The following is a 26,160-nucleotide window of genomic DNA, read 5'->3' on the forward strand; positions in this document are numbered from 1 at the left end:
ACACAGAGACACAGAGACACAGAGACACAGAGACACACACAGACACACACAGACACACACAGACACACACAGACACACACAGACACACAGACACACACAGACACACAGACACAGAGAGAGACAGAGACTGAGAGAGACAGAGACTGAGAGAGACAGAGACTGAGAGAGACAGAGACTGAGAGAGACAGAGACAGAGACAGAGAGAGACAGAGAGAGACAGAGAGAGACAGAGAGAGACAGAGAGAGACAGAGAGAGACAGAGAGAGACAGAGAGAGACAGAGAGAGACAGAGAGAGACAGAGAGAGACAGAGAGAGACAGAGAGAGACACAGACTGACACAGACTGACACAGACTGGAAGATCTAGCAAAAATTCTCCTTCTGATTAACGGTAGTTGGGAGTCCCAGCTGCTACTGGAGGATCGGGTAGCAATGACTGTCAGATTAACATTAAGAATGTAAACACATGGAAGAGAGAGACGGCAGCTTTATATTTGACCCAGCCAGATATATCTAGACTTTCTCATTTCAGGAGAGCAAGGTCACAAAAGAAAACACACTGCAACAACTACTGGACACAGCAGCCTTCTTGACTGTATCAAGCATCAAGCAACAATAAGAAAAATCAACTTCCAAAAAGCTCTATTGCTCTTTCAGACAGATCCAAGAACCTTTATATTGAAAATGTGGTGAAAGGCATCACTGAAACAGGCAGATGAAAAGTATTAGCAAAACTAAGCTGGAACTCCAATATTTACTTGGAGAGCGAAACAAGTTCTACCATTACTATACTGGGGGGTCAGGTACCTTGCAGTTGGAACCTTTAAAGGAAAAAGATACTATTTTGGCAGCATCCCCAGAATAAAAAGGAAAAGAAATGGTTTCTCTGCTAATCATGCCCCAAACCCAATGAATACAAATGCCCTGTTCTGCTATTTAATTACTTAATTCTGTTTGATGTATAAACACAATAGAGAAAAATATTACTATTTTTTCCAGCCAGTCATAATACAACAAACCTCAAAACTGGCTCATAGGTATTTTTTAAGAAATGAAGTTGTAATGTTAATTCATAGCATGGATTGCTAATCCTGCACCCATGTTTATAAACTATTTTTTCTTGTCTTATTTGTATGAAAGGTTTTTGTTGAAAAGGAGAGAATACTTGAAACATACAAAAGCATAAAGTAAAAACAAGCTGAAAGTGAAAGTCATGGGGAAGAAAAAAAATACAGATTAAATATGTCTGAATTTCCAGAGGTAAAAACAACTATTTAATAATTCATGGCTTGTTCTTCCTATTTCTGTTCGTGGTCACCATTCCAAGGAATATAAAGACTGTGAAAGATTTGATAGCATTCTTGCTTATAATCTTCAACCATAATTTTGTAATGATACAAGAGCCCTAGAAATGCTTACCTGCAAAATCTTTGAAAGTTTTTCTACTGGTGTATGTAAAAGTTCTCATTGAGTTATCATTACATTCCTTCACTAAACCCACAGCTTCAGCTCCCAGCAACAGCCGGAAGTGGGAAGCTCCAACTAGATAAATATTTTGGTCATCATTTTCTGTGACCAATGGTTTAACCAGCAGCTGTGCACCTGTAAAGAAATATAAAATAAGGAAGAGAATACATAAAAGTTATGTCTTGAAAAATTACTATTTTAACATTCATCACATAGGACCTAGTTATCAGAAGCACTGAAGTTGTAACTTTTTAAGGGTACAAAGAATTGAGGCTTCAACAACACCTGACATGAGGTGTACAGAATCTTGCAGGGTCCCCTCCCTAATTCACCCCTGTTTCTGCGGAAGCACTGACAGACAGTGAACTGGGATACACAGGACAGTTTGGATCTATTCCTGCAACACTCACAGCACATAAACAATTTTACTTCTGTAAATAAACCCACGCATTTTTAAGGAGACTAGCCTTTTGAAACAGAAACATCACTGACGTATCTAACACAGGCCTGAAAGCAAGTTTGTAGCCACAGATCCAACAGCCACTAAAGTATTACTGACCATCAGTCATAAGTAGTGCCTTCCTTAAAAAATAAACTAAGAAATTACAGATGAATTAGCCTAACTTCAATTCCTGAAAGTATACTGGAACAAGTAGCAATATATTCTCTTTGTAAGAGCCTACAAGCTAGCAAAAAGATAATTAAAGGCCAACGTGACTTTGTCAAGATTAAATTGCTTCCTGCTAACTCAATTTCTTTCTACAAAATGGTACCAAGCCATGCGGACAGATGTGATGCATCTTGATTTTGGTAAGGTTTACAACATTCTCATAAGCAACCAGAGAAATAGGCTTTAGACAATGAATATAAAAACCGATTACAAAACTGTATTAACAGAGAGGTTATCAGTGTTTCACCACCAAAATGCAAGGATTCTAGATCTCAATAGGCCTGTGACCTTAACCCAATACTTTCATTCATGACTGGGTTACTATAGTATTAAGTTAATTAAATTTGCATGACACAAACGTGAAATAAGTAAAGCTTTGAAACATAATACTGGAATTCAAAATTACCTCACCCACTAGGATAAATGGACTGAAATAAATAATTCAATCAAGGCAAGTCCAAAGCTCTAGTCTTAAATAAAATTAAGTAACTTCAAAACAACAAAATAAAGTGGGACTGGCTAAACAATAATTCTTAATTATCTGAAAAATTATTTTTCATATGTCTTGATATTATAATGAGAGCCAACTCAAATTCAAAGTCTTACAGAAATCATATTTTACTCACCTCCATTTGCCTTTTTATCCACGATTCTTTTAGTGAGCCATTCTCTGGTTTCCTCTTTCGTGCCTTTTGCAAGCTCAATTACTACCAAAGGCCTGAAGTTAGGCTCAGAAATGTCAAAGGAACACCAGCCTTCCTTCATCTTTTGATAGCTTGCTAAGTATCAAAACAAAACAAAAATGCCAGTATTAAAAATAATACTCAACATCAATTTAAACAGCACAAAACTTTGCTGAGCACAAACACATGACTGTAACTTGCTATGGCAAAGGGACAGGTGCACATTTCCGTGGACCTACCAGAAACAATACTGTGAAGCATTTAAGTAACCTCTACAGTCATCACTTGGCAAGACACTGCCAGCCTTTGGTGGCATGTATGTCCTACTCTCTAAGTAGCAAAGTTGTTCTTATCATGTATAGCAAAGTAGTGGTGGTGAGAAGGCAAAGAAATAATTAAAAACAAAATAATAAAGAGGAATTATCATCAAAAGCAACAGTTCGCAACTTCCTACAGCATCTTTGTTAGCAAGTGAAAATATTAACTGAAAAGAACATTAGTCAAACAGATATCCAAAAACAATAAGCTTTTCCAGGTAAGGGTGTGCAAATACATTACACATCTAACAAGGTACCTTCTCATATTAATCTTGTGAAGCTTTAACCACATATACCAACAAAGCTTACAACATCTTTGGTAGGTGAGCAGGATACCTATTTTATAGATAAGCAAATTATGCACAGAGCACTTAAATGACTTGTTGAAAGATATTAATCAATTGTTCTGTGACAAAGTCCAGCTGCAAAGAACTGAGCATTACCCTAGCTTTATACACGAATTATCCAAACCATCTAACTGAACCATTATGTTCATATTGTTTCTCCAGCTTTTGGATAAAGGATTCTACAGTGATAATCATATCATGCTTCATGCCTCTCCTTGCTTCATAAAGCATCTTAGAGGGGTTACTGTAAAAAGATAAATCTGGTAATTAACCTACTCAATTTAGAAAAAAAAAAACTAAAAAAAAAACAACAAAAACCCTACTATGCACTGAATTTAAAACTGTGTGGAAGGGTTTGGGGTTTTTTTCTGCTGTTAACTTCACTGAAGAAAGGATTTTATGCATTGCCTTTGATTCTAAGCACTTTTATCCTGTGCAAAAGAATAAAATTACTTAATATCTAAGTACTTTGCTTTAAGTACACAGTTGAGCTTTTATGACAGTTATTCAGGTATGGTTCACAGAGAAATCATAATCTCCAGTATTTTATATAATTTATGCTACAAAATATAGTGATTCTTTAAATATAGACTTATAATAAACATGCCTATTTGCTTTTGATTAGCAAAGAAGCTTTCATTCCCAATTTAAACTGTGTTTCCAGGTAGTTTCACTTGCAGGTGGGTTCATATGCACACAGTTCTGCTGCATTTGGATTTACAGCTCTGAATCCAAGTGTGCAGATCTATAAAAGTAATACACTAGATTAATAGAATATTTAAATTATATTTTAGATACAAATCTGTACAAGCAGAATGATTCAGACAAATGAAAACATAATCAATGATTAGGCATTGTATTGTGATTATGTCAATGATTCACTACATTGTCTTGACAATCCACTCCACCTTACTGAATCACTTTCCATAATCAGTTTTGTTTTTTAAAAAAGGTAATACTTGCCCCACTGGGCATACTGCAGCTCCTAAAGAATTTTAAAAATGAAAAGCACTAGGTAAGTATTAAATATTATTAGTTATCAATATCCCTTTAGAGAACAGATCTCTTCTGAACACAGCCTTTGTATAAACACTATGTTATTCAGGAAACTTTGCTCCTATTGTTCATTGAGAATCACTGTGCTTGATGTGGTGATTAAGATTTGCTGCTTATTATTTTTACGCTTGTTAGTACTGACACCTAAAATAGGGCTGAAGCACTCTTCCAACTTGTCTTTGTGAATTCAGATACCACAAACTAGTTTGATTAAAAACATGTAGTATCTAGCACACTCAGTAGGATGTAATTTGGTATTTTCTGCTCATGCTTATGCACAACATAACTTATCACAGATCTAGAAGTGAGGGGAACAGAGACAAAATGCCTTTTTTTTTTTTCTCTCTCCTTTTCGCTTCAACTTTCCAGTCAGAGAATAGTTTGGGGCCTAGCTGTGGCATTTTCGATGCCAAAGCGCTTCTCAGCGCTGAGAGGAGGCACAGAAGAGGAGCACAATGAAAGCGAAGCTCCCTTCCAAAGCAGAGGCTCGCACAGGTGGCTGCACATGGAAACACCGTCTAGGTATCAGCGAGCATGAAGTCCTTGCCACCCTGTCATAAACCAAGCGTGCCCAGACAGCAAGAAGCCACGGCTTCTTCAGGACCTCAACCTCAACCACCTGGAGGCCACCCATGAACCAGCCCTCAGCATCCTGCAGCAGCAGCAAAGCTGGGGCTTGCTCTCCCCTTTTTTAGGGGCCGGGAGACTGGAGAGGAGCCACCCTCCCCTCTCCCCCCTAACAACGGCAGGGCCGGTGACTCACTCGGGCCAGGCAGCTCCCTGCCAGCGGCCGCCGGCGCCACCCAGGGGCCGCGTCCCTCCCCCCGAGCCCGCCCCAACGGCCCTCGCCGGGCTCGAGACCCCCGCGGGGGGCGGGCGCGCGAGCCGGGCACGAGCCCCACGTCACGAAGAGCCACGAGCCCAGACCGGGGAAGGGGGAGGGGGGTGTGCACGAGGCGGGCACGGGTTCGAGCCCCGCCCGGCGGGAGGGGACGGTCGTCAGCAGCTGCGGCGGGTCGCGCGCGAGCGGAGGCCGGCCCCCCCTTCCCCTCCCCCCGGGCCCGGCGTTCTCCCCGCCCCCCTGAACCCCGCGGGGGGCTCGGCGCCGGCTCCGCGCCCCGCGGGGAATGCCGTGGTGGGCGGGCGGGCGGATGGCTCCTCCCCTCGCGGCGGCGGCGGCGCAGGCAGCCAGGTCCCCCCCCTCTTCCGCCCCCTCCCCACTCACCGCGGCCTCCCGGCTCCACATCCGCAGGGCAGGGCGGGGCGGGGGGAAGCGGGCTGCGGCCGCAGGCAGCGGCCGTTGGCAGGAGGGGCGCTACGTGCCACCGCCCGCCGGCGCGCGCGGACCCCGCCCACCAGCCCCACGCGGTCTCTCGCGTCCTCCCATTGGCTGAAGTAGGGGGCTTTCCCCCCTCTCCCCTTTGCCGCGGTGCTACGTCGAGGCGTCGTCCGTTGGCCTGCGCCCGGAGTCGCTGGTGATGGCGGTCGCCTGCCCGGCCCTGGCCCTGCCCGTCTGTCTGCCCTGCTCTTCCCGCCCGCCCGCCTGGCGCCTGTGCTTCAGCAAAACCCCTTTTGCCTCTGTGTTGCCAACACTTTCATTGGCCCTCTCTCATAGACTGAGAAATCTCACTTTGCCCTCCTTTGTGGCACCTTTCCCTTCCTGTGGTGCTGTTAGGCCAAATTTTATTCTGGAGCCCCATCCTAAAAACTCTGCCCTGCAGCAAGATTATTCACAGTAATAAATGCTGGGCTAGTTCTATCATTGTCTACAGCCAAAAGAGGACATTTCCTGCATTGCAATATCAAGATACTCATGCTAATATAATTCATTTTCAACATGTCCATTTGTGTGAGAAAAAAAAATGTGTGATTGCAAAATATCTCTATTAAAACTGAAGAACAAGTTGGCTAGCTAAGGCTTGCTGTCCTGATGGGCTTTTGGAGGTGTCTTTAGATAGATTCTCTGAACATTTTTTGTTTTGGAAAATACTAGGGGCTTCAGTATCTCTCGCAAATTTGATCTACAGATTTGTACAGTACATACAGATCTAGAATGATTCCAGAAATTGTCTTCAAGAGTTTGAGAAGCACTGGCTTGAACTAACACAATGTTTGCCTTCTTGGTTTATGCCAAATAGGAACACTCCACATTGCCTAACAGGGCAAATGGCTCTGAACTGTATCAGATAAAATGAGCCTAGCACAAACCAGTCGGCCACGAGACTTCATTTGGCTAATCCACTAGAATTGACAGCTACAGGAAAAGCCCCCAGTCTGAGTTTCTTTAGAGCCAGTGTATAGAGCCAGCACACCACATCTGGCTGCCAGAGGGGTAAGCTTTACCCTTCCTCCAGCATCTGGCTATTGGTTAACATGTACTTTTCAGCATATTTCAAAATATGCACAGATTTAAATTTTTTAAATTTTACAGTGAAAAAGTATGATTTGTACTCTGTAGCCAGTATAAAATATCATAATTTCTGGTGATGAGTTTTTCTATTTTATAATACCCAATGAGCAGTGAGGGGAGGGACTCTCTCCCTCACTGTGGGTACCTGAAATTCAGGTATTACAGACGGCATTGGGGAAAAACAGACATACACAAGCGTTTCTGCATCAGCTGGTTTGGGCAGAATTTATTAGTCAGACTTATTAAACTGTGTCTCAGTCTTGTCCAGCTCCCAGTTGCCTAACCATAACATAGTTTATTCATCACTGAGTGTCTCTGGTTGTGAAAACTCTCACTTCCTGCAGATATAACGTGGCAATAAGAGAAACATAAGCTAAATAAAAGGGTTTTTTTAAATCACACTTTATTCTTGAGTTTTGCATGTAGGAAATCTCCAATTCCAGTGCATCTCCTCAGTATCCTCAGTTTCTTCACGGGCTTTGGTCCTGGTCTTTTAGGAGCCCTCTGGCCATCTTGGCCTGACATCTTCATTCTGCCAATGATTAAGAAAAAACTCATTTTAAAACAATTTCTGACACCTTTCTCACTTCTGAGTCTCCAGAGGGGAATTTTCATTATCTAATTGCTTTGGCTCTGTGCGTAGAATCATTCAAGATCATTGTCTTCGCTGGTAGCAATTAATTGTTATACTTGATAGGGTCATTTAATGCCAATATTCCTTGACAATTCTGTCACCTTTCCTGAATATAGTCTGTCCACTAGGTGTCACATTCTTGCTGTGCTATGAATTCTTATTGTCATGCTATCAGTTACTTTCTAAAAGGTTAGCATATAATTCCATGTTCACAAAAGGAAAACAGGATTCATAAGTAGATGGCAGGTGTCTACCGAGTAATCAGAGATACTAGAGCTGGCACAGACAGTGGAAGCAGTCTGACCATGATGGCACAGAGTAAATCATTTTGTGAAAAGTGTTGTAGTAACTAAACTGTTTTATTAGGAGAGTTAACTAATTTTAAGATCGATCAGGTCTTTAAATGCCCACCCTAAATTGCAAACTGTACTATAACTATAGCTTAAGAGATATCCCAAGCATGTATCTGTGAGTGACTCCATAGTCCAATCTTGTGATTCTGTTAGTGGATTATAGCATTTTCATGGTCTGTCTCTGCTAGTCACAAAGCAGGCTGTAACCAGAGTATAATGGATGAGCTGTAATAAGGCAGAAAGGAAAAAAAAAAAGAGGCAAAAAGAATCTATCAAAATTTCAAGAGCAGAGGATTTTTCTGTTCTAGGGTTGACCATCCTTCCACTGGACTATTAATTGCCAATTATCTTTTATAATTGTTGAAACTATGTTCACATTTTGGGTATAGTTCAAGTGGCAGCTGAGCCCATCCAGCAGCTCACTATTACTAAAAGGGTGAGATCTCACTCCCACTCCAGCATCCCCATTTCCTTTTCCTTGTGCCCTCATTGCCAGCTCTATGACTCTGCCCCATACTTGCACCAGCTCTGCAACTCATCAGATCTCACTCACTCTGAGCCCATTCAATTTACAAGCTCCGCAGCACACTACCCCTTTTTGATTTGTGTTGCTTTGTTCCATTTTAGTGGTTTAAAACAGTGCAAAGAGAGGCTAGGTAAGAGCAAGAGCTGTCACAAGATAAGTGCCTTTCCATACACTGAACCTTGTATTTCAAATATATATAGACATATGTGTGGTATGACAACCATATAGTCACATAAATGAGATTAATCTTGGCTCTTATCTGAGGTCACACATAAAATAATCATTCTGTTAAGATTTACCATTACCTAGTTTTTGAGGCATACTGTAACATTGTGTTATCTTAAAGGTAAGGAGAAGCTGACAGGAAAATAGGCTGTTCCATTCCCAAACTACTGCCGTATTGGTTTGAGTGTAAAATGGATGATGGGACATCAAGTTTAAGATTAACATGGTAATTACATTAATTTTTTGTAATTAAGTTAAAATTAGTGTATTTGTCAGACTAAAATACAGTCGCATTTTACCCATGTGCAGTTTTGTTTTTAGGTAGATTATACAGGATCTTTCCAACAGTGTAGTAAGCACTACTAATATGTGTTTACTCTTCTTGAAAATCAAGGAGAAATTATTTTCCAGCCACATTTGGCATAAGTTTCATGTCTTGCCAGGAATTTCCACATAGATATGTTCAGACAGTCCAAACATTGCTTGAGGTCAAAGCGTAGAAGTTTTGTTTCATAAACACTGAGCAATGAAGCTGATCAATTATAATCTGCAAGGTACAAGGAAGCTATATTTCTTTCATTTCCCAGTGGGTCTAGCTAATCAGAAACATCTAGTTTTATCCCAGAAGTATCTATTCTCAAACTAGGTTGTCAGCAGAAGGCAATAAGGAGAAAAAAACTGCCTTTCATCAAGCAAAATGGAAACACCATGAAAAGAGGACCAACCTGGCTAAGCCTGGAAGAGGAGAGAGAAACCACTCAAATTATTAAGCAGAAGGAGCAGGTAAAACATCTACATAATATGTTAGTCTTGATTTATGCATGAATTCAAGGGAAGTGAATTAAAAGTCATCAAGACCCAAAGTTGATTCCACCTGGGCAGGACATCCTTGGTTTATTTGTTAGTCATTGGTTAGAAATAGTACTGACCAGCCAATTGGTTAATTACTATCAGTTATTAGATAGCAGAACCTGATGCATTTTCAGAAAATATACATAGATTGGACCCAGCTGTCACTGGGGCTATGCCTCACAGAGGTACTGCCCCATCTGATGGAGCGTTTCAGTAGATTGTATTTTTCAAAGAGCTATTTTAGCAATATCTCTGCCTGGATTTAGGAACTGACAAAGAAAAATCATGCTAACTTAACTAGGCTGCTGAGTTTTAATTATAAGGGAAAGAGCTTAACCAGGGTTTAGGAGAGGCAAGTTCAGGAAGTTAGTGTTCAGTAAAAGACCTTCCAACAACTACCTTCACAGTAACACTCCCCAAAGATAATGAAATAATGAATTATTCCTTTATGATCCTACTTTGAAGGCTCTGAATTATGATTGGGAATGGTCCTGGGAGGGCTTAAGAAGTTAATGATCCCAATTGTCTTCCATCCCTTGTGCTTGCATGTGTTCAGCTGCTAACAACCACAGTACAATGTTTTAAGATAAACCAAAATCAGCAAGCAGCCGGAGTACCGTCAGCCATTCCAGACTAGGCCAGCAGTGCACATTGTGGTTGTCATTGTGCTTCATGAAGTTTTTCATATGTTCTTACAGGCAACTTTATGAAAATACCTATATAAAATGCTGATACTACATCTTCACTGTATGGGGTCTATTTTAGTCTCTCTCTCTCTCTTTTTTTTTTTTTTTTTTTTTTAACTTTTAAGTAACTTTAAGCATAATTTGGGAATTGGGCTTTTATGGAGCTCTTGACTATGAAAAAAGATGAGTTGCGTAAGTTTTTATAGCTGATTCTTCAAGCTGTCATGAATTGATTTCTCTAGGGAAATACTTTGGCTTATTCAGTTAGACAAGGGACGTAGCACTGGAATACTGCCAGTATGTTTGGCATACTGACCAAATAATCATAAATTTGACAGCTGTCCAACAGCTTTAAATCGAAAGACTATGAGTTCTGTTTCACTTTCATACAATATACACTGTGTTGGGTTACACGTTTGCAAGTTGGTATATGATTTCTTTGTATACTTAATACCCATTAACATGACATTTACTATTCATTTACTACTTCATTCAACTGTTCTTGCCATTGCTTGGAAAATGATGAAACTAGTTAAATCTGTTCAACTATAGATATCCGTTAATTCCTATTTCTGAGGACCCAAGCCTTCCATTGTAATCAGCGTCAGTCTATTTTACATACTGTATCTACATACTCAGCAGCATAACTTTCTCTTCCTCATTTTTAGATGACCCCCAACTGCTGCATACAATTGGGTGTTTATTTATCCAAGATTCCAAAACAGAAATAAAAAAAATGCAAGTATTGAATAAATCATTCTTCACTTTTCTACCAAAACATAAATGCTATCACTGGACTTTGCAAAATTATGCAACTTGTTCCCTTAAAAACCAACAACACCAAGAGCAAAATATTGAACTAGTGAAAATAGTACTATTTGAAATAACCAGTGAAACACTGCAAATCAATCCGTAAAGTAGTACTGGCTGATAAAGTAAAATTGAATGAGTCAAAATTCTTTTGCTTACGATCTCTCCGCAGGGCTGGCAAGCAAAGCACTGACAGAACAAGAAGCTGTGCATATGCTGTTGCAAAAAGACTGCATATACTGGTCTAGTTCAACATATACATTTGGTATCTAGCTAGTTTCTTCTTGAATCCAAATTCTGGTACAGTTTTTCACCATTTGAGTCCATGTGGGTCCCAGTGCTATCATCAAATATTCTGAACATGGTAAATAGGGATATGTGGTATATTCTGTGAATTCAGGGTAACACTAGGCATTTTTAGTGAAACTGAAAAAATGTTTAACCTAACCTGTCTGCTATGGCGATACATTCAGAAATATGAAAGACATAATATTTGTAAATTTTAAAAAGTTTTCTATAAAGTCTAACTTATTAGGAACTAGTACATTATCTTTAATAATAAGTGGTCCACTTAAAATTTAGTACTATCAGTCTGTACAGAAAATCCCTGATCTTATCATTGAATTATACACTACAGAAATAAAAGACAAATTCTATAATCTGATTTGAAGCACACTCAGATGTATCAAACCTAATTTTAAAAAGTCTTTATCCTAGTAAAAATCATCTCCAATCAGCAATTAGAAAAGCAATGTGATAGAAAACAGGAATCCTATTTCTCTTCTCATTCAGTTCCTTATGAAGCAGATGTTTAGTGTTTGTCAAAATAGAACTTCAGAAGAATATATTATTTGCCCCATTTTGAGCCATAGAAGGAACTGCTCCCTCTTGCTAGTACTATAGTGAAATAAGCCAAGGAAAAAATTAAATTAAAAAAGGATTCTCTATTCTTAAAATCAAATGTCAAGTCAAGTGAAAGTTATGAAAAGATTAACAATTAATATCGCCCTTAAAAATCTTTTTCCTAGGTGATCTGAAGGCATGTACTGAAACCAAAGCATAGAATGAAAGTTCTGTTTGGGTTTTCTTTCTTTTTCAGGGAAAAAAAAAACAACAGTATTTTGGTGTTATGTTATACAACCAAGAGTCTGTGTTCACTTCGGAATTAGTGAGGTACAGGCAATCTCAGTCTAGCCTAGGTGCAAGCGGGTGTATTTAAAGCTGAATGTGAGTCACAGTAGTCTCACTAGCACTGTGTGTGAGACACTAGCTCTCCTGGGGACATAATCCCCTATCTGTTATTGCAGTATAGGGACAGATGAAGGTTTCTCTCATCTGTGTCAAGCCATACATTGGAGGCACACACCCTGGCCCTATGGGTTATACTCCCTCGGAGGCCATGTAAGGTAGGCAGCCCCCTGGGTGGGACACACAGTGGGATGGACCAGCAGTACAGGCAGAGAGGCATATATTTCTTGGCTGTTAGAGAAAGCCATGGCTTCTTTTCAGGCACATGGGACTAAACAATCAGAGAGCAGCCACAGTGCTACACGAATAGCACCAGTTCCTGGTACTACAGCAGGGAGCTAGGAGATGGAGGCTAACGCTGAGAGTTAGGAGGATTAAATCCTCTGTAATTTTCTTCACTAAATCCACACCTGCAACAATAGCCATGAGTCTTTCCCCCTTGAATGTGGGAGAACTTGTCTGCTCTTCTGGACTCATGGTGGGAATGCTGGGGAGTACTGGGCGACTGTCAGCACTCAAAAGATTTCATTTGTGTTGTCACTCCAAAGCTGGCAGCTTTGTGAGAGCAGCAAGCAGGCCTGGTCTTGTGTCCCAGCCGAGCCAGCTTGTCTGGACTGAAATCCTACCTCCTGTCTGAGGTGAGACGGATTCATGTGTTTGCAAGCAGAAACATCAGTGTAAGAGCACAAGTAAAATACACAGTTAAGACTCTCCCTTCAAGCATTTACAAATGGCTGGTGGTCAGGACTGAAAGGCAATAACCCTTTGTTAGTGGCATATAACAAGCATATTTAGGGAGAAGGTTTTCCACATGCCAGATAGGTAGAACCTGCTGGAAATGTGGGTCTGTGCAACAGTTTATACAACATGCTATTCTGGGCCTGTTCCTGCTTAATAAGGTTGTGTACTTTGAAACCACTGAGAATTTATGCAGCTGCAGAGCTTTATCCATCCAGAATAGTTTGAAACTCACACTAATCTAGGTTTGAAACACCCTAACCTAAAACATTCTGGACTCTCAAATTTTTCTTAAAACTAGGAGGATTGGGAAATGGTAATATTAGGATGAGTAATGACAATATTAGATGATGTAATTGCAGTAGCTTTCACTACAAGTAATGATCCACTTGGCAACACTGACAGAGTATGCTGCAAGAGTATAGATATCAGCATCATCTAGACAGAGGAGAGACATGTTGTAAATTTTCTCCATATCCCTTGCTTAGCCAACTGTTGATAAGAAGTAATACTGAATTATCAGATACATCGTTTTCTTCCTTCATCATTAACAAAGTAATCATCAACATATCAAACACACATCCCTTTTTCATCTGACATTTTTAAAGAGGACTTTAAGATTCAAAAGTGAAAGGTATTTTGTGCTGTAAATACATATAGTCCTTACCTCAAAGAACTCCTGGACTGGTTGAGCCCTAGGCATGGCCACAAAATAAATTAGAAATAATAATGAAAGCCTGTGGCTCCTCCTGTTGATTTTAATGGAAGCAGAGTCCGGCCAATAACTTCTTGCTAAGAATAAAGGTTCCAGTCTCTAATCAAAGCTTTCCAGTCACCATCCAGAACAGACTACATCTATGCCTCATTTAGGTCTATGGTCTTTCAGGAGGTTTCATTATACTCCTGAGATTTTGTTGTAGGACCAAAGTAATGCTGTGCAATAACTCTCAGGAAAAACAACATAAAAGGATTAGTTTTCCAAAAAATATTAACACAGATTAAACAAAATGCAGAGTTCTTATGGTGAAGTGTAGTATTATTTGTGTAATATTATTTTAATGATTTTTGGATTGATGGAGATTTTGCAGATTCTAGATATTAACATCTTCCTGGATTTTGTATCTAGGTCTGTACTGGCTGTTTTGTTATTTTTTTTCCCATTTGTTTGTCATGGGATAGTTATGTTTAATTGTTGATTTATTCACTGTGTGTCAATATTCAGCTCTCTGAGGTACACAGTGGATGATAAAAATAGTTCACCAAAATACTTTTTATTATTTCAGATGTCATATACATTTGTTTGCTGTTCTAAATGTATACATACATTTGGTACAGTACAATCTCAACAGCATCCAAACTTATTTTACTAAGGAGGAAAAAGGTAAAGAAACAAAATTTCCTAAAAAGATCAGGAAAAACAATCCATTAATATCTAACTGACCTTTCTTAAAGTTTATTCCATATTTAAAACCCAAATCAAGCAAATATTTAATCAAATAGATGTACCTGGACAACATTCTGAAGATATACAATGTAGAAATTGCTCTTGCAAACACATATACACCTGATTTTTTTAAATGTAATTTACTTGTGTTGACTCCAATGAGTCCGATTCATGTAGCTAGAGTATAAACATATCTTCTGGGGGCTGTGCCTTAGACCTCTGACACATCTAGATGAGGAATTGGTTCCCCAGATGAGGTTCCTCCACTTTTCTGCTCTTGATAGTACAGCGCTACGGATTGTCAGCAAGAGCTTCCCAGGTGACCTTTCAGTTGCCTTTCATAGAGATCACCTAGTGCCACTTGACACACCCTTGTGTATCAGAGACATCTGCAGAGGACTGGCAGATGCAACAAAAGACTGATGATAGACCTGCAGCTTTCTGAAGCAGCAGCTGGAGGCCAGGAGAGATATCACATAGCAACTAAAATAGTACTTGACACCTATGTTTAGGCAGCTCAATTGAGCTCCTAGTTTTAGAGGTCCTGTCAGTTTCCAATACATTAACACATAGCTGCTAATAATAGCTCTGTAAGGATGATGGTCCAAGGATACAAGTGAAACAAGGTTAAGCGTTTGTAAACATGTACTAGAAATTCAGTTTCTTTTTTTTTTTTTTTAATCTTTTTGCTTTTCTAGTTAGGTGAGCATTTTATCTTTTTTCCTTGAGAAAACAGTGTTCTGCACGACCCAAAAAAACCAAGAATTTTTAATGCAAGAAGTTACTCAGTCAAGAACAGGGTCATATACATGATTCTCATTTTTATTGTTAACAGGCATATGTATTAATTTTCTTGCACACAGCATACAATAATTTCCTCATACAAGTGCCTTTTGATAATACAGTTAATAAATAGAATGTCCAAGTACGTAATTCATTTCAGGCATGTGCTTCCAAAACACGTCACTGACAATTACTGCTCTCTTCACAAAACTAACTCCTTGATAGTAAAGAACATACTAGTTCACCAACCATACAAATTATAATAAAGCTTTGGGCCCACCTACAAAGAATATTCTCAGTATTAAACACTTATGTCAGTTACTCAGCTACATACCAGTATATGGAATGTTTTGACAGGGGTAAACCTTAAAAGTTTTCTTTCTTCTCAGAATTGCTCTACATGCCCAAAACCCTACACAGCAAAATGAAGGTGTACCTGTAGCATAGGGAGGCATACATGTGATAACTTTAATCTAGTTAGCACAGCTGTAAGCAGCAATGAAGATGCAGTAGCATAGGCTAGATAGGACATGATGTAAATCAGAATCACAGAATAGTTGGGGTTAGCCAGGACCTCCAGAGATCACCTGGTCCAACTCCCCTGATCAAGCAGGGAGAGCGAGAGCAGGTTGCCCAGGACCATGTCCAGTCAGGTTTTGAATAACTCCAAGGATGGGGACTCCACCACCTCTCTGGGCAACTTGTTCCAGTGTTCAGCCACCCTCACAGTAAAGAATTGTCTTCAATACAACCCACACAAAAATACAAAAATCTAGTGACACCCTGATCCTTCTTGTTGTACATTTTCCCAGCTTCCAACAATCAGTGATTGAAGGATTTCTTGAGCTGGGGGCTGCATCCAGCCACTATCTTCAAAGACCACCAACAGATATCTTCCATTCATTACCCTGCTTACTCCCTTTTTTATAGTACTGGCTCTTCAGTCTCCAAACACCATCATGTTCCACAATTTGTGTCACATGAAAAAGTACTTCTTTCTGATTGTTTCACATCTGTTATAAGATTCACAGGATGCTCCTAATTCTTGTGAGAAAAAGTGAATGAATGTTCCTTGTTTCCCTTTCCATGCCATCCATTATTTTAAAGATTTCTCTTGAGCTGCTCTCAGTCATCACTCTTCCAGGGTCAAGAATTATAGCCTATTTAACTTCTCTATACATGGTAGCTATTCTTTACCTCTGAAAGTCTCTGTTATCCTTCCTTCAACTTTTTCTTCTTCTACTATACCTTTTTCATAATGGTATGAGCAAAACAGCATGGAGGAGTAAAGATACCTCAGCAAAAACTGAAATGCTTTAATTTATTCCTGTTATCTACTTTTACTAGCTAAGGACTAAACAAAAAGATGAATCCACATACTAAAAGAAAATTAAATATCTATTTATCTATCTATAAATATTAACATTCCTGTAAGTTATTTAGGAGTTGGCCATTTTTTGTAACGGTGTAATTTTTTGTAATCAATTATAACGACAAGCAAGAATAGCTAGCTAGTCTATGCTATACAGGATATATTATATATAAAACCACAGAAACAATACCAGTTCAGATCTGCAAAGACAAAGCTCTACTGAAACAAAGGTGTCAGGCAAATCAAATACATTAAAGAACCTGAAAAAATATTCAATAACAATCCATTTGTATTGCCCAAAGCACAGAAGAATGCAAGATGAAACCAAGTGCTTCACTTACAAGAGGGAAGCGTATCCAAGCAACAACATTAAGATTCAAAAGAAATAGGTCATGTGAAGAGAAGCACTAAATTTAGTAATCAAATGTATATTCAGCAGCAAAGATAAAGAAGGGTTAGTGAAATTACTTCAACATCAAGAAAAAACAGAAAAAAATTAACAGATTCCTTATCAGAATATCTTATGAAGCTGAAAGACATTAGAGGCAAAAAACTCTGCTCTCACTTGCAGCAGTGAAACTGAAAAGAAATTCCATGACAATTAATGGAGTTAAATCTGTATGAAACATAAAATAACTCAAAGCAGATTTTGGCCCAGTATTTTACTTTTGATCAGCTTTATTCTAGAAGCTTGATAAGAACTCAGGCTGTTTGGGTCTCTGTACACATGCAGATGGAAGTCAGGATGTGGTAAGAAGTTGGTACAAAAGTGCAATGGCAAAACTTTCACTGACAGGACTGACAGGGTCCTGCCGGCAGCCATTAGGATTTGCTTTTGATCCTAATTAGGTCAGTAACAAAACTCTCCCAGATCATGCAGAATAATATCTTTGATTTAATGAAAAGGTGTGGCCCCAGCTGCCTTCGGCATCCTCTCTGGAGCTAGTCAGTGCAGCTGCAGAACTTGTTCACCAAGGAGCTTAACTTGAGGTGTGAGTAACAGCTAGCTGAGGCACAGATGTGCTAACACTGCACCCAGAATGATTCTGCTTCACAGCCAGCTAGGAAAAATGATATTTTGCCCCTCTCTTGAGGGATTTTTATTCAGATTCATAGACTCCATGTCTTGTTAAATCTTTGAACAATCATGGGTGGTATTTGTTTTAACAGTGAAGTTAAACAGTTTATTTACATGCTGCTATATGCCACTGGATTCAGAACACCAAGATTGCGTAATTATGTATATTTTTTTAGTAATATGACTTCCTTCTGTAGGTTTGCTGTCTATGGGAGTAGCCATTGACTTTGACCTCTTGGCACTGCTGAAGACAGTGGACTTTCTAATCATGCTAAATTTGCCTTTATGTATGAATAACTGGCACAGTAAAAACCACTAGCTAAAATAAAAACAAGCATGACAAGACTGGGGTAGGAACTGAGCCATGTTGTGTAAAGGGTAGTCCTGTGGTTTGAATGCAAATGCAAAGGTTGAGTACTGTGTGGAAGGACAGTGAGTATCTGTGTGTCGTTACCCAGCAAGCAAACAGAAAAAGCAGGGAAAAAACAGCCACAGAGAGAGCAAGTGGAGCAATGTTTGTATGACACAGAGAAAGGCAAAAGAAAGAACTGTGAGCAAAGAATCTGCCTCCTCTTGTTTAATTCTTCCTCTTTCCAGGGAAATAGGGCTTTGTGTATATTCCTTGCAAATGAAAACACTACAACACAGAGATAACTGGGTTCTCTGCCTCCAGGTTCCCTGATTTAAAACAATTTGCAAGGCTGATCCTGGCCAGCAACAAAGGCTAAAAAATGGGGGGGGGGGGGATTTTTGTTTTAAAACTGAGTTTAAACATTTACTCATCATGACATTGCCTTGCAAAAGTGATCATTATATTAAAAACAGCCAAATGCCAAGGAGTGATATATTTCCCTCTCCACTAGTACTTACTACTGCCATTTCTTACTAGTTAGAATCAGTAGAAATAGCAAATATTTTGTTTTGGCCTTACTAAGCACTAATGATGGATCATTCAAAAGAATAAACAACAATTACACAATTGTAACCAAATGTATGCTTACTAACTTTAAGTATTGTTTTCAATATTTTATTGACACATATAAAGCAATAGGTTTCATTAGTAAAGTTAATTATTCTTTACACATACTGTGTACATAAATTACTAGGATTTAATATGGCTGGAAAATAATATTTAAGTTATTTTTATGAATCTGGTTAATGTTATATTAAGAATATATTATTTTATTTCAAATATAGAGAAGTATGAAAAATATTTTTAAGAAAAAAACCTACAAAATGAAATTTTTTCTCAAGAGTAACGACTGGAAATTGTCAGGTTTGGAGCTCACCAGATATGAAGTATGTACCCACAAGACACTTCCTCCTCCTTTGCCCATGGCAGTCGTTTGGAGATTCTTGACCAATCGTGTATAACATGAACTTTGAGGTTAAAAAAAAGATGTAGCTCAATGTAAAAAGAAAACCCCAAAACATTGCACAAGTTTTTATTTACAGCCAATAGAGTTAGGATGAGATCAGGATTACACCAGAGAAGTTGCACTATTGTTTCACAGGTGAATTAACTAGGAGGAGGATTAGAAGGAGGATTTTAGGCAGCTGAAACCCTCCAACTAGTATCAACTGGAGTGACAAGCACTCCAGGACACGTGATGGGGAGATGACTGTACTGGTGGGCAGGACCCCTGCCTACCCCAATCTGCTTTGCAGCCACAGCTGGCCTTAATGACATTAATAACCACAGGAACATAGGGCTGAAAGATCCTCAGGAAGTCACCTTTTCAGCCTTCCTGCCTCAATACCAGGCAATTCCAAATTATGGAGTATCTCTACATGGCCTGTTCTTAAAGACCTCCAATGACAGAGCCTGACCATGCCCCGGTATCTTAGTTTGTCTTAATGTCTAACCTAAAATCTCCTTGCTGCAATTTTTGCCCATGACGAACATAGAAAACAGATTATTCCCCATCTCTGCAATAACTTTTCACATATCTGTGGACTGTTACCATTCCCCTGGTCAGTCTTTTCTTCCCTAAGTTAACCAATCCAAAATCATTGTGTATTTTTTCTAGGACCCTTGTCATTCTGGCTGCTCTTATCTGGGCACTCTCCAGGTGGTCCACATCCTTGACATGCAACACCCAAAACTAGACACCATACTCCAACAGCTTTACAATTGCTGAGCAAAGCAGGATCACTTGCCAAGTCTTGCAGACTATAATCCTCATAATACATCCCAGCAGGACACTTATCTATTTGTGCAATAACAAAACATTGCTGACTCACACCCAGTCTGTGACCACTCAAAGCCTGACATACTATTGTACAGAACTGCTACCTAACCACTTTTCTCTACCAGCTGATTATTCCTGCCTAGGTTTGCAGCAGTTTCTGTTGAATAGCATCCCATTTTTTCATATTTCTAATTTGTTGACATCACTCTGTATTCTGTCTCTGTCCTCCAACATACTTACTCCTTTGCAGCCTGATACATTTGTGAATTCAATAAGCATTTCCCCTTTTATAAGCATCCTTCAGGTCACTAATGACTAGCACCAGATTCTGGATCTGTGGAATCCCACTTGATGTACACATTTCCATTTTGATAAAGAACCACTCTGTTACTCTGGTTTTCCAACAAATTTTGCATGCGTCAAATTGTAGATCAATGTAGACCATACTTAATGCATTTGCTTATGGGAATCGCATGAAAATTTGCCCAAAACCCAAGACATATCACATCTATAGCTGTCCTCTGTCTGCAAGGTATGTCATCCTGTCATAAAGGTAATCAGATTTTGAGACATGATTTCTTGTTGACTGTTACTCATCCCTAGGTTATTTTTCTATGAGGTACAAATATTTTTTATTTGTTCCAATATTTTTCTAGGAATTGAAATTAGTTTGATTAATCTATAAATTTATATTTCCTCTTTTTCACTTACCTCCCCTCCACCATACTTGTCTCTCCACAGCCTCCCTGTGTCTCACCTATCATCCATCTCAAAGAAACTTTTTAATGACACTAACATTCTGTCAGCAAAATCTTTAAATACCCTAGGATGAAGTTAAAGAGATCTGAGGTCAATGTGAAAATATCTGACTTAAATACTCTACCCTTAACTGAGGCTAAAATTCTACCCTCTGTTGATACTGCATCAGTTTCCTGATCTTGCTGATCTTTTTAGTGAAGTCTACAAGGCACTGCCTTCCTGACATCCTTTAGTTTTCTCACTCTACAGTTAGAGAACCCTTTCTGTCTTACATTAGTGTGGCTTCTAGAGTGATTTGTTATTTTCTTTGCTAGTTGCACTTCATTTTATGTCTGTGTCTTCTTGATTTTGTTCTTACATGCTTGTGTTAAACATTTATTCTGAAGCTCAGTATCCTAACTTACTTTCTCCTTCCCTGTATGTTTCTTCCTTGGGTTTGAGCAATTTAGCCAAGCTGGTTTCTTAACTACACTTGGTGACTTTCTTTCACAATGGAAACCTGTTTGTGCCCTTAATAGCATTCCTTTAAAGAACTAGCAGCTCTTGTGAATTCACTCTTTTTTTCTTATTTTTCTGTTAGACAAGCCTCCCAGAGGACCCCTACCTTCCATTTCTCCAAGTTCATTGAAGTTTCTCTTCCTGTATTTCATGGAGTTTATTTTGATCCTACTCCTCGTTTCAGTTGTGCAGATCACTAACTCTGCTGTTTCATGGAAAGGCTCATCTAATGTCCACCCTGACCTCTTCAGCTAGTTGCTTTTTATTGTTTATAATCAGAACTAGAATAGCCTTCTTGCTAATGTGTGCTCCTGATTAGAAACCATGGAAGGCTCACATCTCCAGCTTGTGTGTTCATGTGGGTATTCATATTCACAGCTTAGTAAAAGAAAACAGAAAGCGGTGGCACAGGGGACCCTGCTTAGATGACACACACAGTCTGATGCAACTGAATGTACCGTCAGCACTGGCTCTGGCAGTCTGCATATATGACCCAGGCGGACACAGTACTCAATGGGAGTGCCCTTCCACCCACCTGAAAACATGAGATCTTGTCTCTCTCCAGCCACTCCAGTATCCAGGAGGGAATTTCAGGTTAATCACATCTGAGTCATGCACTCTGTAATAGCCAAGTATTACAAGATGGAAGTTCTGGCTAGCAACACAGCATGTCATGGCCTCAGCTGCTGCCGGTCAATGAAGACATATCAAATTACCCCTCTGTGCAGTTCACTTGCTTCTTGGAGCACTTCAACTTCTTTTGTCCTTCCCACAGCTGACTCTTGTGCATGGTTACACAACTTCCTACTGCAACTGCTGTGGGCACTGTTTCAAAACAGTGCTATAGGTGCTCTGAATGCAAACACACTCTGATTTTGTAAACAGCAACTCAGTCAAGATTGCTATTTACTGTGCTTAAATGACATGACATGACCCTGAAGTAGCCAGCATGATCCTCAGTCTTCTCTTACGACTCTTTTCAGATACTCCTCTTTTGTTCAAGCACCAGCCTTATAGACACTTGTTAGCCCCAACCATCCATCCCAAGTAGTGTCCCCTCAGTGTCCTGGCCCCAGTCCACGGACAATCTGCTCCCACGGCAGGATCAGACATGAGTCTTAGAAGGGTTACCAGGCAGCCTGCTCTCCTGCAAAGCAGGAAGATGAGAGGAGGCTGAGATAGATTGTTTCTCCATGCAGGGTAGGCCTCAGACACAGCGCCCATCACACAACACTTAGCCTTGTGTGAGAGTGGGACTCCCACTCCACCAACCTCACTTACAACTTCCAGGACTTCGGGTATCTGTAGGAACAGCCTGCTCATGCTCGCTAGAGGCAGAGACGTGCCAGGTGGAAGATGCTGGCAAAATTCATGTGAAGGAGGACCTCCAGGTAGCTCAAGACTTCCACACCCCAATATGGCTGGGGAACAGGATAATATAGAGCGGTCACACTAGGAACATAACCAGCATGCTGCCACTGGTCTCAAACTTCCACTCCAATTTGCAAGGGAGCCCTGATGCAACAGGAAAACCCATTCCTCATTCTGATCAGACAAGAAAAGCATGCAATAAGGATGCTCCATTAGCCAGTTGCTTCTCATATAGCAGAGGCACATAGCTTCTCCCCTCATCCCAGTACTTGTTTGCATGCAACCCTCATTCTTTGGCAGATCACTACAGCTCATCCTAAGGCCATGCCACTTTCCCTTTCTCTAGAACATTACCTGTAGCACATGTGCTGTATTATCATGAGATCTTCTCCCAGCAATGCTCCTGCTACTGAGTCTGCAAAGTTATAAGACAGAAAAAAGTTGTAAACATTGCCTGTGGGCTGCAGGGCCTCTGTAGACCACTGGGGGTCTAAAAGTGCCCAGTAATTCAGAGCTCCTGACTCTACCAGACTGAAATGATTATTGCTTTTCCTTTCTCCACTGACTTATCCAAGGCTGACACAACCAGCTGCCAAACTGCCATACTACTGAGGCCTGTAACCAGGCAGCAGAGGCTCAACTGATGTCAGGATTCCTCCCCCAACTCAGCAAGACCAAGAGGTCTTCACAGAGAGACAAAGACAACAGGGCTCAGAGCAGACTTCCTCATTTATACGTCCTGAGAGAGACAAGTCCTCCAGCAGCTGTTTGGGTTTCCCTTCAGGCTCAGCCATAGCTAGCTCCAACACCTGCAGCTCTGGGCCCTGAGGCAGGTGACACATGTTGGGCTCCTCTCCTGAAAGAACATGGGAGATAAGCCAAGCCCTCCCAGAGACAGCCAGGCATGGATGGGAGCTCATAGGGGCATACTATGAGGGCTTCAGGGTCCTTTTGCTGTTGCGAACAGGTTTATTTGTGGAGACCAATCAATTTTAATTTGCTTGTTATCCTGAGTCACAGCAAAATCTCAGAATAACGTGGCTCTCCTTCTCAGCCTGGGCTACCTGGGTTGCAAGGCTTAAACATTCAGCTGGAAGTCATGCCTGAAGTAAAACATGGAGAACATGTGGGGTAGACACTTAGAGAAGGACCTGTGGGAGCAAGAAACAAAAGGCGTGCAGAGGCTGTGTGGCAGTTAACTACATGCTTGCTGAAGTGCCACAAGGCTGCAACTGGTGTGAGCCCCTTTGCTTGTGAGCTGGGGTGCTATCTTAGTTGCTGCTACCAAATCAGAATAGGCACAGTATATGATGTTCCTTTCATATAAATACCAAGCATAAAAAAACCTTTCCCCTTAGTCTGCAGACACTTGGCCAGGTCAGTCTTCTTTATGCTGATTTTAGGAAGCTATTTGTGAGAAGTAGCATGCTAAGTGGTCATTATAAAAAAATATTTTGTTATTAAAAATATGGGTGATAAATACTTGTGCTCTCTTTTCATGCTTCAGTAAGTCACAAGCTCTAGCTAACAAGTAGCTACTTTTTCTGTGGGTCGAAAGTAGGATTTAAAGTGTATTATGCATAATATGGAAATTCTGTGTATTTGAATTATATTGACATAGGCAATAGTACAACCCCAAATCTTAAATAGATAAAAACAATGATAGTTATCTCTAACACAGTTGGTCTCAAAAGTTACTATTTGAAATCCAGAGTAAGCAAGATGGTTCTGACACTCAAACTTCTGTAATGTCATCTGGAGGCTTTTTCTAGCACAGAGATTGACTCTTTATCTCAGTCCAGGACAAGGGGGATATGTGAGGCCAGCTGTATCATTCTTCTTTTCCCAGACAAGGGAACTTGTTTTTTCTTCTGATGCTATCAGGAAAAAATGTTTGTCTTGAAAAAATGTAACAAAGGAAGCTGTAAGGATAACAACAGTGAGCAGACATTTCTTCTTATTTTGTCACTGTGAGAGAGGAAAGTTTTTCTTTTTTAACCTTATCTATACTAGACAATAGGATCTGGAAATAAAATTCAGGCCCCTATAGCAACACTGGGTAATATACGTCTTTTAAAGAGAATGGCATTAAGCTAATCCAATAAAGTCCCACTAAAAATCAATATAGAGTCTTATTACTGAAGTGAGAGATTACACAGTGGTAGGTATCCTTTCCCTACAGTCTCAGAAACAGTATTTTCAGTGTCCAGGAATTTCTCTGAAATATCAAAATGAGAAAATTCATCTGAACTATTTGCTTCTCATTATGATATAGCTGTCTTTCATTCTTTTACACTGCAGCATCAGCCAACTGACGTTCCTCTTTCTTCTATTGGCATTATCTCAGTGTTTTCTTCATGCACAGAAATATAACTAATTTATCGATGTAATCAAGTCAATTATAAAGTAACTGAGCTATTTCTATCAAAGACTAAGAAAGTAATAGAGAAAGAAGGACTGTGAAAAGAGAGAAGTTACTTGTACACTTATATTCTTAAACACATGTAAAAGTGCTTTTGAGAGCACTACCGCATTGAAATCATGGAGATAACTGTATCTAAACATTTGTGTGTTCCATGAGTAGGGCCTAAATCTTGATTATGAGGTTTTAAATTTATTATGCCATTGAAATTAAGAGGAAAGAATCACAGCATTCAAAGCTATTGTTTCAGGCTGTTTGTAAATTCCAAAGAGTATCACTGCAAATGTTTGTCTGTGATCATATACTTCTACATTCATAGATATTCATATTTTCTGTAAATAAAATCTTTCAGAGAAATAATAAAAAATGAACTCTCCCGAGAAATGTTAGATTGCTGAACCATTGTGACACAGCCAAACAAACTTTAGTGGAGATTGTTTAATCTGAGCAATCACTGTTGTTAAAATTATAGAATAATTTTATCTGAGAAGAATCTCAGCTATTACCAAATTAATATTATGCATTTTACCAAAGGATTTCAGAAAGTTAAATAAACAATCTTCCATAAGATAGTATCTGTTTTTCTAAAGTGCCTCAGCTCAGTGGCAAAATTCAGAAGAAATGCAAGACTTAAAAACTTCTCACCACTGCTGACACTCAGTGCATCTTAGTGCCTTATTTAAGGTTTATTTATTGTTCACTATGGATGCAGTTCTTACATAACTGAATAATAATGCAATCTATATCATAACACTGAACGCTGCCTGGATCAAGTATATCCCTTTCCCTCAGCATTGTCCTCTCCATAGGTATGGCCAAACTTTCTTTCAAAGTACTTACAAGTCTTTCAAAATACTTGAAAATGGAGAGCACAATATCCGTTTTACTTGTTTATTTCATAATTGTCTTAAGGAGAGGTACTATTTAAGGTATATTCAGAGGTAATCATTTGTTTCTTACATAGAAAATTAAACACAAACTAGCAACCTGAAAATCCAGTGCTGCTGTCTCTGTGGGCCTTGCTAAACAAGCTGGTGAATGATCTCAGTTCGTGGAGGGGAGGAGATGTTGGTTTGGGTTCTGCCACCTCTCCTGAATGACTTGTCACCTGTACGCAGGCAAGGAGCTTTTAGTATCTGATGTAATTTTCTCATGTTCAGGCTCTTGCCTATTATACAGTTTGTTAACTAGAGAGGAAGCAATGGGAAATGCATTCATTC

The 26,160-nt window shown here is 39.7% G+C and overlaps 1 protein-coding gene across 6 annotated transcripts in view; it reads right to left on the reverse strand.

The window, feature by feature from the left end:
* Nucleotides 1-5,797, reverse strand: part of ANO10 (anoctamin 10) — a 134,599-nt gene extending 128,802 nt beyond the window's left edge. For all 6 annotated transcript variants that reach the window (XR_010883468.1, XR_010883469.1, XM_067291442.1 and 3 more), the window contains exons 1-3: nucleotides 5,765-5,797; nucleotides 2,763-2,915; nucleotides 1,419-1,601 (exon numbers count right to left, since the gene is read on the reverse strand). Coding sequence is in view for 4 of the 6 variants with exons in the window: in XM_067291442.1 (XP_067147543.1) it covers nucleotides 1,419-1,601; nucleotides 2,763-2,901 (322 nt within the window). In the remaining 2 variants the exon portion in view is untranslated. The remainder of the gene's footprint in view (nucleotides 1-1,418; nucleotides 1,602-2,762; nucleotides 2,916-5,764) is intronic.
* Nucleotides 5,798-26,160: the final 20,363 nt, after the last annotated feature.

This window comes from Apteryx mantelli, chromosome 2 (assembly GCF_036417845.1).
Source record: "Apteryx mantelli isolate bAptMan1 chromosome 2, bAptMan1.hap1, whole genome shotgun sequence".
Lineage (NCBI taxonomy): Eukaryota > Metazoa > Chordata > Aves > Apterygiformes > Apterygidae > Apteryx > Apteryx mantelli.